The sequence below is a fragment of the Xiphophorus maculatus genome, chromosome 11 (genome assembly GCF_002775205.1).
Source record: "Xiphophorus maculatus strain JP 163 A chromosome 11, X_maculatus-5.0-male, whole genome shotgun sequence".
Lineage (NCBI taxonomy): Eukaryota > Metazoa > Chordata > Actinopteri > Cyprinodontiformes > Poeciliidae > Xiphophorus > Xiphophorus maculatus.
The window spans coordinates 30,192,401-30,204,589 of NC_036453.1; the positions used below are offsets into that span (position 1 = coordinate 30,192,401).

The window sequence follows — 12,189 nt, forward strand, 5'->3', positions numbered from 1 at the left end:
CCTGCATTATATGATCACAACCCTTTTTAAAATTAGCTTGTATTTTTACTTGTTGCACTTTGTGGCTGTTATGCATATTAAAAATGAAAGACGTACCTGAAAACAGAGGAAGTGTGAGTTCAGGATACATGCTGGCTAGCTGGATGGAGAGCTGAGACAGGTTGACGCTGTAGAGTGGAGGTAGCGGGCCGTGTGTCCCATACAAAATATTACCCGGCTTTTGCTCCACCATCCTCTTAGAGTATGCACACAGTCGGATCTCCAGCACCTGCACATATCATTTAGCCTTTACTGTCAAGTTTCAGTTTCAACCATTTCCTTTTTACCTATTTATATGAATACTAATAAAACTCACTCTTCCTTACCTGCATAAGCTGCATGGAGATTTCATATATCTCCCTGTTGCTGTCTGAGGCCTTAAACAGCACAAGATTGAGCAAAGTCACCAGGTCAAATGGATAATTCCTGTTAAAATGACAAGATACTATTACCAGATGGATAATCATTGTAAGCTACAAAAATAAATAAAGCAACTTAATATAATTTGACAGTTTAAAGAAAACAGGTTTAATAACTTCTCAAACATTTTGTTTGATGTTGTTACGAGTAACGAAGGCCATACCTAATGAAAGATTACTGACCTATTGCCGCAGACTGTGGCGATGGCCTTAAAGCAGCCAGAGGCCAGTTGGTGAGATCCTGTGAAGCAGCGATCCACTGCCCAGTTGAACAGATTAATTTGGTCTGGGTTGAGCTCTAAAAGCAGTATGACTACTTCACATCCCAGACGATGCACCTTAAGGAAAACATAATTTTATTAATAAAGGTATATTTATAGAAAACAGCACAGAGACTTTATAGCAAAGCCAGCAGAATAATTTACCCGCAGGTCATGACAGGCCAGGATGTTGTCAAGCCATTTATAGAGATATCCATCAGTGGACAGACCCACATTGTCAAAAACTGGACCACAACACAAAACTGCAGACATGGCCTGGAAGATAAAAGCAAAACTACTGCTTATTTTTCAGAAATTAGTCTGGAAAAGAGCAAAAATTCAAGATTTTTTACCTTGAGGGCACAGTACTGATAGCGAGTGATCTGGTGATTGCGGTCGCTGTAGCGATCAAGGGGAGTAAACATAACACTGAAGGGTCCGGCCCACTGGCTGAAGAGGATGAAGAGGTGGTGTCTTAGCGACTGCTGAGGGAAGAGGAAGCGCCTGTGGTGGACTGCGCAGGTGAGAGAGTGTTAGAGGCATAGACGTACCTCAGCCATAGGTTGCTGTAAGATCATTAAAATCCAAATTTTTACTGAAAAAGAGAACCATTGGGAGGCAAAACAATGACTTACCTGGAATACACTGGATAAGATTAGCCACCATCCCACTGAAATGAGCTCTAATGTCTTTAAGGACATCCAGCTCTTTCTCATTCTCAGCTTCCAGAAGCATCCGGGTTAGATCCACATATTCAAGGAACAAAGCTCCTAGTGCCAAGGAATCTCGCTCCAGAGCTCCATTAGTGCTTTAGACAAAGAAAAGAAAGCAGATCTTACAAATAGAGACAAATAAGAGAAGGGTGTGTCTGAATATAAAAGCCTAAATAAAGAGCAAGCAATAATTATTTTAATTTTTTATTTTCAAGTGTTAACTCACTCTTTAAAAAAAATCTTTTGATGGATCTTTGGCTGCAAATCTTACAAATTTCTTAATTTCGGATTATTGGTTTTTAGCTTATTTCTTCATGCCAATCTCTCATCCCATCTAGGCCAGATGAGTTGTCTGAATGACTAATAGTTATGGTGTAATATAAATTTTAAGTTGTTCGCCTATCACTTTAAATTATAATAACATGCATACAACTTTGCATTGTGCTTTTTAAGGCAGAATAACTACATTTCTCAGGAGCTGAAATGTGTGTGGTACCTGTCACTGATGACTCCTGCACTGGCCAACAGCTCAAAGATCCTCAGTAGCTGCAGCCTGAGGAGATCCCTCCTCTCTCTACGTTTCTTGTTCTGAAAGGAGGAAAAGCTGATGTCAATTTACTGCTGCTCTAAAAAAAGGTGCCACACTGCGTAATCAGTATAAACATTCATTATCTGTTGCCATATTAGAAGTGGAGCTCCTGTGCAAAGAATCAAGCATCCAGAGAATGGATGCTCAGTATTCTCTGGCAGAATACTGAGCTTTTTAACAACAGAACAAGCTTTATTTTCTAAGTTGTTTAGCAGAATTACATTTTTACAGTGTTTCTTCAGAAACTGCTTATTAGTAATAATATCAATCTTTTTTAATTTTTTGGAGTGTGTCTTAGTGATTGTGTTACCTCTGGTCTACGTTCCAGTGCTTCTTTCATCAGTGGATGGAGTTCTTCAACCAGTTCCCTGTAAATCAGATGCAACCAAAACTAAATACCACGAAGCGATGACAGGTGAAGCTGTCTGGGTAGAATTTTATCTCTTAAATCACAGTAAGGGCCTTTTCTAAAAATACTTTGGGTTAAAACTAGATTGTCTTTTTATAGTTAGACATCTCCCTTTTGCAATGACCTGCCTCCACTTTGCAAAAAAAAAGTGCCACATTGTTCCCGCTAAGAATTCCTCTCCCACATCAGTGACGCATTTTTTTTCTTCTATTTGGATCACAGAAGTATGCAACTTATTTAAGCTACGACAGCAATGTGGAGACAGATGGGAGTAAGTAATGGATGCAGAGAGGATAGTAACTGGTAATCAAGTTTGTCTTATGTTTGTGATAAGGTCAGAACAACCTTATCACTAACATGAGACAAATTTTTCACTGGAATCTACAGTGCATATGAAAAGTATTCATACCTCTTGATTTTTTCAACATTTTGCCCTGCAGCAACCACAAATTTTATGATACTGAAATTTTATGAGCCAAATTGACACCAAATAGTGCATAATTGTGAAGTGGAAGGAACATGAGACATGCTTTTCACAATCAGTTACAAAAGAAATCTGCAAGGAGTGGCATGCATTTGTATTTAGGTCATGTAACAGCATTTTTTAAAAGTTCAAGAGGAGTGTTTCCTTTCGCAACACATTGTAAATCCATGTGTTCTCTATACTCGCAGTTTAAGAAAAATTTCAAAGCAACAGTTAACAGAGAAAACACACACTTTACGCAAATCACAGATTTCTGAACACAGAGAAACAAATTCAAGTTCATAATCAGAGCCTAACATTTAACATACAAGGTCTGCTTAGTATCTGAAATGGATGTGTGCTTGTTTATGTTCAAATACCTGAAGACTAGAGCGTTTGTGCATCCAAACCCCAACACCAGAGACTCTGTGATCTCCAGACTCTCAGCTCTCATCAGTGGGACAAGTTGTTTTAATAGCCAAGCCACAGAGGGAGTTCCTATGACCTGCAACAAAAATACACATTTGGATCACTCAGCAGCAGTATTAAGAGGTTCCAGGATTTTCCTATGATGAAAATATAAAATTATAAATACTTCTTCTGTTAATGGCACTACATCTTTTCGTATAACTGAACTGGAAAGAAAAACAACCCAAAACTAATTTTTAAAATAAATTATATATATATAAAAAATAGTTTTCAATAAAAAGTTAATATGGAGAAAATTTATAAATCTCATTTGTTTCCCCATTGTGCTCTGTTGACAACAAATAGTTTAAAATAATTTATAAAGTCTGCCGCAAAAATCAAAGATTACATGACTGCAATGAATAATTTCTACCAGGAGGAAAGATTCAATAAAACCATCTGGTATCAGTACCATATGGACCTAAAGGTCTATTATAAAAGCGTACAATTATTATTTCATCAAAATACTGAACTACAAAGAAAAATATGTTCATATTCAATGGTTATGGTTTGTTATTCGGCACAAAACAGTAGTAGGGAGGGGCAAAATGGCAAAGCTTTGATACAAAATGGAGGTACAATTGGCTAAGGGAGTCATTAGAAACACATATTTCCGCCGAAACACACACCTTGTTGTCATACGTAACACTGCCATCAGGGGTGGTGGCAGTAATCTCAGGTGTGGAAGCCCTCAGATGGCCAGGTGACATGATGCTAGGTTTGGCTACACCCAGACACAAAATCAAATAATTACGCCACAGTGAAATGTAGCTGTCACTGGAGCCTGCTGTGCTGGTCTTCTTCGCATTAACTGGACTGCTGCAGAAATAAAGAAAGAGAGAGGGAGTTATTTATAGTCCACTAAGTATTCTGTGCTGCTCATGATTTGTGGAATCATACTTAGGGTCAACCAGAGGCAAAAGCAGCTGCAGGCGTGTGAAAACGTAGGGCCATGCATATCCCAATGCGGTGGAGCAGTGTTTGGGCAGGTGCTCCTGTCGCAGGAAGATGTGCAGGCAGAGAACCCAAGGGTCCTTCACACATTGTGCGAAGATCCAGACGTAGCTGGGACTCTTCACGTCGTACGAACTGCTCACCAGCCGAGCCGACCACTCTACAAGCCACTGTAGGTCAACGTGGTGACTGAGTGGTAACGACTGAGACAGAGAAAAAAATGATCAATTTCAATAATGTAGTCTAAGACTTGGTTGTGCTGGATCAAGTGTAGTAACTTTAATCAGCACTCACTGAGTCAGAGTGAGCCACGTGAACAAAGCTGTTCATTACAGCTGGGCTCAGCTGGTCCAAGATCTCTATCATGGGTTTGTCATCATCCTGTATGGGGCGACATTCAGATAATCAGCTCTTTATATAACACCATCACACCAACAAAGAAGTCACTGCAGTATGCCTGCTCTAATAAAATCTTGTAAATTATGTGTTTCTATGCATATTTTCTTTATAATAGTCATTTTCTAACAAATTCTTATTAATATATTACTATAGAAAGACTGGTCTTTAAATGTATATAATTTTCACATTTAAACCAATATCTAATGCCAACTGAAGCGTCAGTTTTTGCTGCCTGAAGAGTGAAGTATGTTGTGCTCTACCTCTGCATGTCCCAGAGCTGTAAACAGGCAGCGTATTTCTCTTAACACACCGACAGCTAGCTTTCTCGTGCTAATCTGACACGAGCAGAGGAGCAGCAGCGCCAGACCCTCCACCGCATGGAGCACTGAGCAATGAGGGCTGCGCTCTGGAAGCCTGGGGCTGGTCTGAAGAAAGGAAGAGACACAAAGAGAACAGGTTCAGACACTTACAAATCCTCCTTTACCAGTACAACTGTAAACAGAGATCAATGAAACTAATCATTTCTTTTGATCCTGAGACCACAGAGTGACGTTTTAGGATATCACACATGCAGAAAACAAGTTCCATGTAATCTAGTTGCGTTTTTAAGAAATTAAACACCAATAACCAGTTGACTTTTATTGTTCCTTACATCAGTTCCCCCTCGCATCTTCCCCTGGAGCTGCAGAGCTAGCCTCCACTGTGTGAGCAGCTGCAGGAGGAGCTTGACAGATGCATCCTGAAGACCCTGATGGGTGTCTTGGACCTAACAAACACAAATAATATTTGTAGACACCAACATATAGTATTTATTCTAAACATATGTAATGACAAGAAAATTTAGCTAGGTTTTGGTTGCTTTTTTGCCAAAAAGGTACATTTTTGTCTCATTTGAGCTCCTGTTAAACAGTTGCAGCTGCTATGTATATAGTGTGTAATGCTTGATGCCTTTTTTTTGAGCAGGTTTCGAACAATCAGTGTTCCTTGTTCACATTATTATTATTATTATTTTCTCTTTTCATCAACTTATTCAATTGTGTTATTGTTTTGTAAAGCACATTAGTGTGGTCTTAACCTGTTTTTAACAGTGCTATATAAATAAATTTGACACTGACAATAATCTTACATAATATGTATGGCAGGAAACACAAAGTATCTGATTTCTAATTAGAAGTTCCTTAACTTCCTTAACTTGAAAAAGTTAAAAGAATAAAACTATTTCAGTTAGATTAATTGTAAAGGAATTACTGAGGGTGCCAATAATGGTGCCAACAGAGATTTTGTCAAAGAAATGTCTTAGAATGTGTTTTATACAAAACTAAAAGTTGGAAAGAGAAAAACACATTGTTATCTGGGTACAAATATATGCAGCAGGAACTGCACATAATAAAAAAGACTATTTCTATCATACACAAACTAAGTTTATTCTAAGTTTTAAGTTGCATTTGGTGGCTTTGCATAGTTTTAGTTAAGAGATGCTATACCTCACGTAAAAGAAAATGTGTGTAACCAAACAGGACGTCTTCCCTCCAGTCTGAGAAATCAAGTAACAGGCTCTGCAGGGAGTTCTGAGAAATGAGTCGAAGTTCATCGTCCATGTGCACTGTAAGTCTGAGGTAAAAGAGAAGAACAATAGTTTTTATGTGTCCTTAATGAGTTATTTTAAAATGTTTAAAGTATTTTCAGTCATTTTTACAAAATCAGTCTGAAAGTTACCGTGAAAGTAAGTCAATAAGCTCTGGTTTGGACATGCTGTCAGGAAGGATACGGGGAATGGCTGCCACACATGTCCGAAACAGGTCGATTTTAGGCTTCCTCTCACCGCTAAACAAGATGGTTGTTTATTAGGTACCAATAACTCTTTTTAATAAAAGCTTGATTATTTGGAGAAGTTTAGGGTTTAGAAGCATACGTGATCATGTCCTCTGGTTCTTTGTTGAGCATCTGAACGCTGGTGAGCATCATGCAACGACCAACCTCCTTGTCCAAGTGTCTGAGGATGTTGTCCAAAGCTTTCCGCACTTGGGAGTAGTACAGCGACATCCCTGCAGCAAGCAGACAGAGACAAATCACAGTGTTGGTAATAACATTCCCATTATAGATAAAGACAGATAAATATTTATTGTCATTGTCACAAGAACAACGAAATTTAAAAAGTGCCATCAGTCAGTGCACATGCTTAAAAACAAAAAATAACTGTCTCACAATTAACACACAATGTAAGAAATAAATAACAAATAACTGATAAAAAAAACCTAATAAATAAGAATAGCCACATTCTCACATACATCATTCATGATGATTAATGGTTGTTTTTGATTGCATTTAGTTTTGTTATTGCTATCGGGTAAAAACTGTCTCTGAGACGGTTGGTTCTTGTTCTGATTGCTCTGTATCTTCTGCCTGAAGGCAGCAGTGTAAACAGAGAATGTCCGGGGTGACATTACAGCAGAGTAAAAGCTTGCTGACAGACTCAGACCTATTAGCTTGGCCTCCTCTTCAGTTAGTGTTTTGCTGAGATATGTCTTCTTCTTCTTTAAAGAGTTTCCAGAGGGCAGAGTTGCTCCTGTGTTTGGCATTGGGGGCTCTCCGTCCTTCTGCTGAAGAGCATCTGCTATTACCAGGAACGCGCGCAGACCAATGTTCATACGCTGAAAGAAAAACCACATGTAGTCTTTAAATTGCAGGGTGGACAACAGGAGTTGAAAGCTAATTATAAAGAGTGTAACAACAGCAGTAGAGAATTACTATACTACTTAACTGAAGTTGTAAATATTGTTGGTTTATGTAAAACCTGCTGCCGTGCATTGTGATGTTCAAAGCAAAAGGATAGATTCCATCTAAAAGAAACTAAATTCAAGCTTTTCCTACAGCTGCAGAAGTAAATTGTCTTTAGTCAGGTACAAAATGTTTCAAGGCTCCAACAGAGAACATATTATTCTCAACCTATCTAGAATAACAGCTGGAAGGCCAGAGATACACTGTTGCACTGCTGCGTAGTAGAGTTCAAATGTCTAAACACTTTTGTCTGCTTTCCTTACCTCTGGGTTCAGACTGAAGGCTTTGGCAGGTTTCCCAACACTTAAAAGGTCAAAAATGATCTCCTTCATGGCAAAATCCAGTCTCTCCTACAAGAAGGAAAAACATGCTGCTCTTATTTGCTATTTTATTGATGAGCTTCTGACAGCTGATTCACATTAAGTGCAAACACTTAAAATCAACCATTTCAGAGTTGTGGAAGCTTATGATGAGATCACATACAACGGTTAAATGAGAGCAGTAAATGTTGAGCCTTGAGGCAGACCTCAACATGTCCTGCTGCCTCACCTGCAATAATAAAGAAAACCCAATTTCCTAATATCTTGCAACCCGAGTGTTTAAAAATAGAGTAACTTTGTCTGATACTGACATTAGTTTGATTATCTGAAACGTGGGTGTGATTAAGAGAGCAAAAACATGTAAAAAGGGATGTGGCCTTTCAAAGAGCGTAACACGAAGATGGAAACTGGGAGTATTTATTCTCTAGCTTTTATGTCCTTCATACACTCCTTAAAACCATCTTTAATGTTATTTATCATTAACATTGTATTTAGAGCAATGCAGAGTAAAAATTGATAGGAGTCAAAATCATTAAAGAGAAAAATGGAGAAAAAGGCAATATTTTTAAAATGTTGTTTCTGGTTTTATATTTATTTGTGCCTCCAATCTTAACATTGTTTAAACATTGTTCCTTTAAAAAAGAAAATGTAGGGTTTCTAAAAGTTATCTTAGACTTTCTGTAACCTTCTTGATTTCAATCTAAAACCTAAAGAAATTTTGAAAAATAATTACTTCTTGAATTAACAACTAACAACATTATATACAGGGGTGTAGTCTTTAGTGAAAAGTGTATTGTAGTAATATGATAGCATTTATAGAACAAACATAAAAAGAATACTGTTAGTGCAATAACGTTTTCACAAAACAGATTGTTTACTGTATAATGAGCTATTTTCAGAGACTATAGCTTGAATTAACATTTTCAAACTAAACATACAGAGAAATACAAGAACTTGTCCATTTTTTATTAAAAGATAAGTGCATTTTGCACTACAAAAAGTAGTGCAAATTGCACTACAAAAAGTTATGTGTTTCATACACACCTGAGCAATAAACTGGATAATCTTGACAAAAATATTGAGGGGCATGTCTCTGGGCACGACACTACGACTCCCTTTAGGAAACAATGTGGAGGTGATGGACGTCAGACGGCTAAAAGAGACAGGCGGGGAAATATTAGTAAGAGCAATTTTTTTTTTACACATTCAGCTTTTCAATTATGACATTGTCTCTTCTTTACAGAATCTAGAAACAAAAACAGTTAAAAAATAGAGGAGGAGTCAAGTCACATTAATACCAAAAAAGAAGAATGCAGATGAGACAATAGATTTACAGTTGTGCTGAGGATTGTAACTACTGTAACAACTACAATACAACTGTTACCTCTGGGTTGCAGTGTTGCTCTCACACTTTATCCGGATCATGTAGACCCACAGCAAGCGGTAGAGTGACTCTAGAGCCACACGTGCCATCTTGGGATCTCTGTTCTATATTAACAAGCAGAAAAACAAAAAAAACATCTTTCATTGTGTAGATGAATTCACATCTCTTTTTACTACCACTTTCTAAAAGGATCCTAAAAAGAAATCCTGCAGCACTTTTGTTTTACTGTACACGAAAGTGATAACTGTTAGTCATGAGGTTTTACAGGCTTTTGTTATGACCTTCTTTTAGTCATTTGCATATCAGTCTACCATGTTTTGCTTGAGGCTACAGACACTGATTCTACAGATAAAGGAGGTGGCGCTATTGTGGTATTCAGGTGTGTTAAGTGTACATACTGTCTTTCTTTCAAAGGCAGAAACGTGGCATGCAGTCGTCACACTGTAAGTTATCATGCTATTGATCATAAAACAAAGAAAAACTAGATTTAGAGGCTTGTAAAAGTAATCTCCTTATATTTTGTCTATTGCATTCACACATTTAACTGACAGACCCACAGCTTCTAACTGCTTTTTTGCAGGATTGTCCAAGTTTTAACTCCAATAATTCTTCCATCAACTCTGATAAACTGCTCTGTTGCTGCAAAAGCAAGACATACCCACAGCATGTTGCTGCCATCACCACGTTTCCACAATGGGGATGGTGTTTTCATTTTGATGCCCAACAATGTTTTGTATGTAAGCCAAAAAGTACAATTTCAGTCTCATTTGATCAGAGCAAAGCTGTCACCTACATAGTTTGTGGCAAAATGAAAAAAGAAAATTTATTGACATCTTTTTTTCTGGTCACTTTTTTACAAAGGACAAATTTGTCACCATGGTGACAGATTCTTCCAACTGAACAGGGGATTCTTAATTAATCCTCTCCCTGCAAATAGGTGAGTGACGTCAGCCCACCATCTCTCATTGAAATGCATACAACTCAAAATAGCAGCTAGCAAGCAAGAGCTTCTTCCAAAATTTTGTCACGTTTTGGTTTCGTGACTTCAAGCAACAAACAGTATGTAGAAAAATCTGTTTGAAGCTGTTACTTCAAAAGGTAGAAGTACAACAAATTTGTTTCAATACTTGAAACAGAGGCAATTTTTTTTCAGGGTGTACAGAGTTAAACTGGCAGGACACAAAAAACTGAACAGCAGCATTTAAGTTGAACAAATCAGAACTACTTTGTGTTGATCTATCAATAAAATACATTAAGGTTTATGGTTGTGATGTGTCAAAATGTGGAAAAATTTAAGGTGTGTGAATACTTTTGCAAGTCAGTGCAATAGAAGCTGCGTTTGCATGATGCTGCAGAAAACTGACCTTGAGGTTTGAGAGGCAGTTGTTTAGGAATATATGCCATCGGCTGAGAAAGAACTGCTTCTGACTGACACACAGCAGGCACGTCACCAAAGGATAGAGAGCCTGATATGGGGAGAGATGTCACATCACATATCATTAATGTAAAAGAGGACTCTCTACAGAAAAATCATAATAAGTAAACAAAAAATCAAGAACTACTTTCACATTTTCTATTAAAGCAGCAATAAAACTGGCATCAACAACAACAATCATGAACTTGCTGTTTAGTTTGTTAAGTTATCACTGAATGCAGACTGCATAGACATCATTTCTGTCTTGCAAATGATCCGTGTTAGTCCAGGTAAAACCATCTTTTGAGTGGTTTTGTAAGTGCTACTTTTAAAATGCATCATACACCTGACACTGCTCATCACTGAAGGTATTTGTTTTCCAAATCTCTAACCCATTTCAATACCTCCTCTCATTTTTAGCTTCTCAAGAATGTAAAACCCATAACAATTAGAGAAATGCTCTACATTGCTGCCATGTTTGTCATACCTGTCCATTCTGCTATCTGTCATTGCAGGTTATTGTCAGTGGGCATGAATGCTCAGTATTGCTCATTCGGAAATACATGTAAAAAAAAAAGTATTGTTTGAAAAGGGGTGTGTAAAAGCTTGACTGCATAAGTTGGCTGCAGTATGTAGAGAATTTGTAGAAATAAGAGTGCACGCCAACGGAGTGGCATATTTGTATCCCAGACAACATGGGAACCCAGATAGATAACTAGAATAGCAGTTATCAGCAGCACGCAACAATAATACAACACAACAGCTCTGTGACGTTCCTTGTTAGCAGTTACGCCAGTCAAATAACCGTGGGATACAATCCGTTGGCTGGAAAAAAAATATAACAAAAAACTCACTCAGATTAAAAACATGTCAAATTTTTTTTCACCATCAGTAAGATGTTTAAAAATGAATTGAGAAAAGCACAAAATGTGTCAGAAGCTTTAATGGTTGCATTAATAGATGCAAATAGCAGGAAGCCAAGTAGTTTGTCAGATATTCATGTTTTATTTTACTAAAAACTACATAATATAGGGGCGTGCTGTGGTGGCACAGGGGGTTAGCACGCCCCATGTTTGGAGGCCTTAGTCCTCGACGTGGACATCGCGGGTTCGACTCCCGGTCCCGACGACCTTTACCGCATGTCTTCCCCCCTCTCCTCACCCTCCTTCCTATCTGCCTACTGTACAAAAAAAATACGAGCCACTAGCGCCGCAAAAACTCTTCGGAGGAAAAAAAAAACGACGTAATATAAAGACAGCGAATAGGATGTTATTTAACATCCTTAAAGTAAAATCATAATTAGCTAAAACTGGTAGCAGATAAGTTAAATTTCTGACCAGTGTATGTCGACTGAAATGGTTTTTTGTTTTCTTTATGTTTTTGAAAATGTGCTGCTACATCTATCGTACTGCTTCCAACAGCTAGCTACATGATGTGGTTTAATAATTCCAAATTGGCTTTAAAAGTTAGCTTTCCCTGCATCACTCTGCCCTTCTTTAATCTCTCAACCTGCTCCTCATTGAGCAATGAAAGTCCACATGTTGGAGAGCTACCATAAGTGCTCTAAGTAACTGTTCGTA

At 37.8% G+C, this 12,189-nt stretch overlaps 1 protein-coding gene across 7 annotated transcripts in view; it reads right to left on the bottom strand.

The window, feature by feature from the left end:
• The window catches only part of LOC102217187 (protein furry homolog), a 62,345-nt gene that overhangs the window by 22,767 nt on the left and 27,389 nt on the right, over nt 1–12,189 (bottom strand). For all 7 annotated transcript variants that reach the window (XM_023342023.1, XM_023342020.1, XM_023342018.1 and 4 more), the window contains exons 11-32: nt 10,560–10,661; nt 9,196–9,299; nt 8,856–8,964; nt 7,755–7,841; nt 7,193–7,364; nt 6,626–6,758; nt 6,430–6,537; nt 6,198–6,324; nt 5,366–5,479; nt 4,974–5,138; nt 4,609–4,695; nt 4,261–4,517; nt 3,990–4,179; nt 3,273–3,397; nt 2,331–2,388; nt 1,928–2,019; nt 1,354–1,526; nt 1,072–1,232; nt 884–994; nt 642–796; nt 366–465; nt 97–268 (exon numbers count right to left, since the gene is read on the bottom strand). In XM_023342023.1, the coding sequence (XP_023197791.1) occupies nt 97–268; nt 366–465; nt 642–796; nt 884–994; nt 1,072–1,232; nt 1,354–1,526; nt 1,928–2,019; nt 2,331–2,388; nt 3,273–3,397; nt 3,990–4,179; nt 4,261–4,517; nt 4,609–4,695; nt 4,974–5,138; nt 5,366–5,479; nt 6,198–6,324; nt 6,430–6,537; nt 6,626–6,758; nt 7,193–7,364; nt 7,755–7,841; nt 8,856–8,964; nt 9,196–9,299; nt 10,560–10,661 (2,902 nt within the window). The remainder of the gene's footprint in view (nt 1–96; nt 269–365; nt 466–641; nt 797–883; nt 995–1,071; nt 1,233–1,353; nt 1,527–1,927; nt 2,020–2,330; nt 2,389–3,272; nt 3,398–3,989; nt 4,180–4,260; nt 4,518–4,608; nt 4,696–4,973; nt 5,139–5,365; nt 5,480–6,197; nt 6,325–6,429; nt 6,538–6,625; nt 6,759–7,192; nt 7,365–7,754; nt 7,842–8,855; nt 8,965–9,195; nt 9,300–10,559; nt 10,662–12,189) is intronic.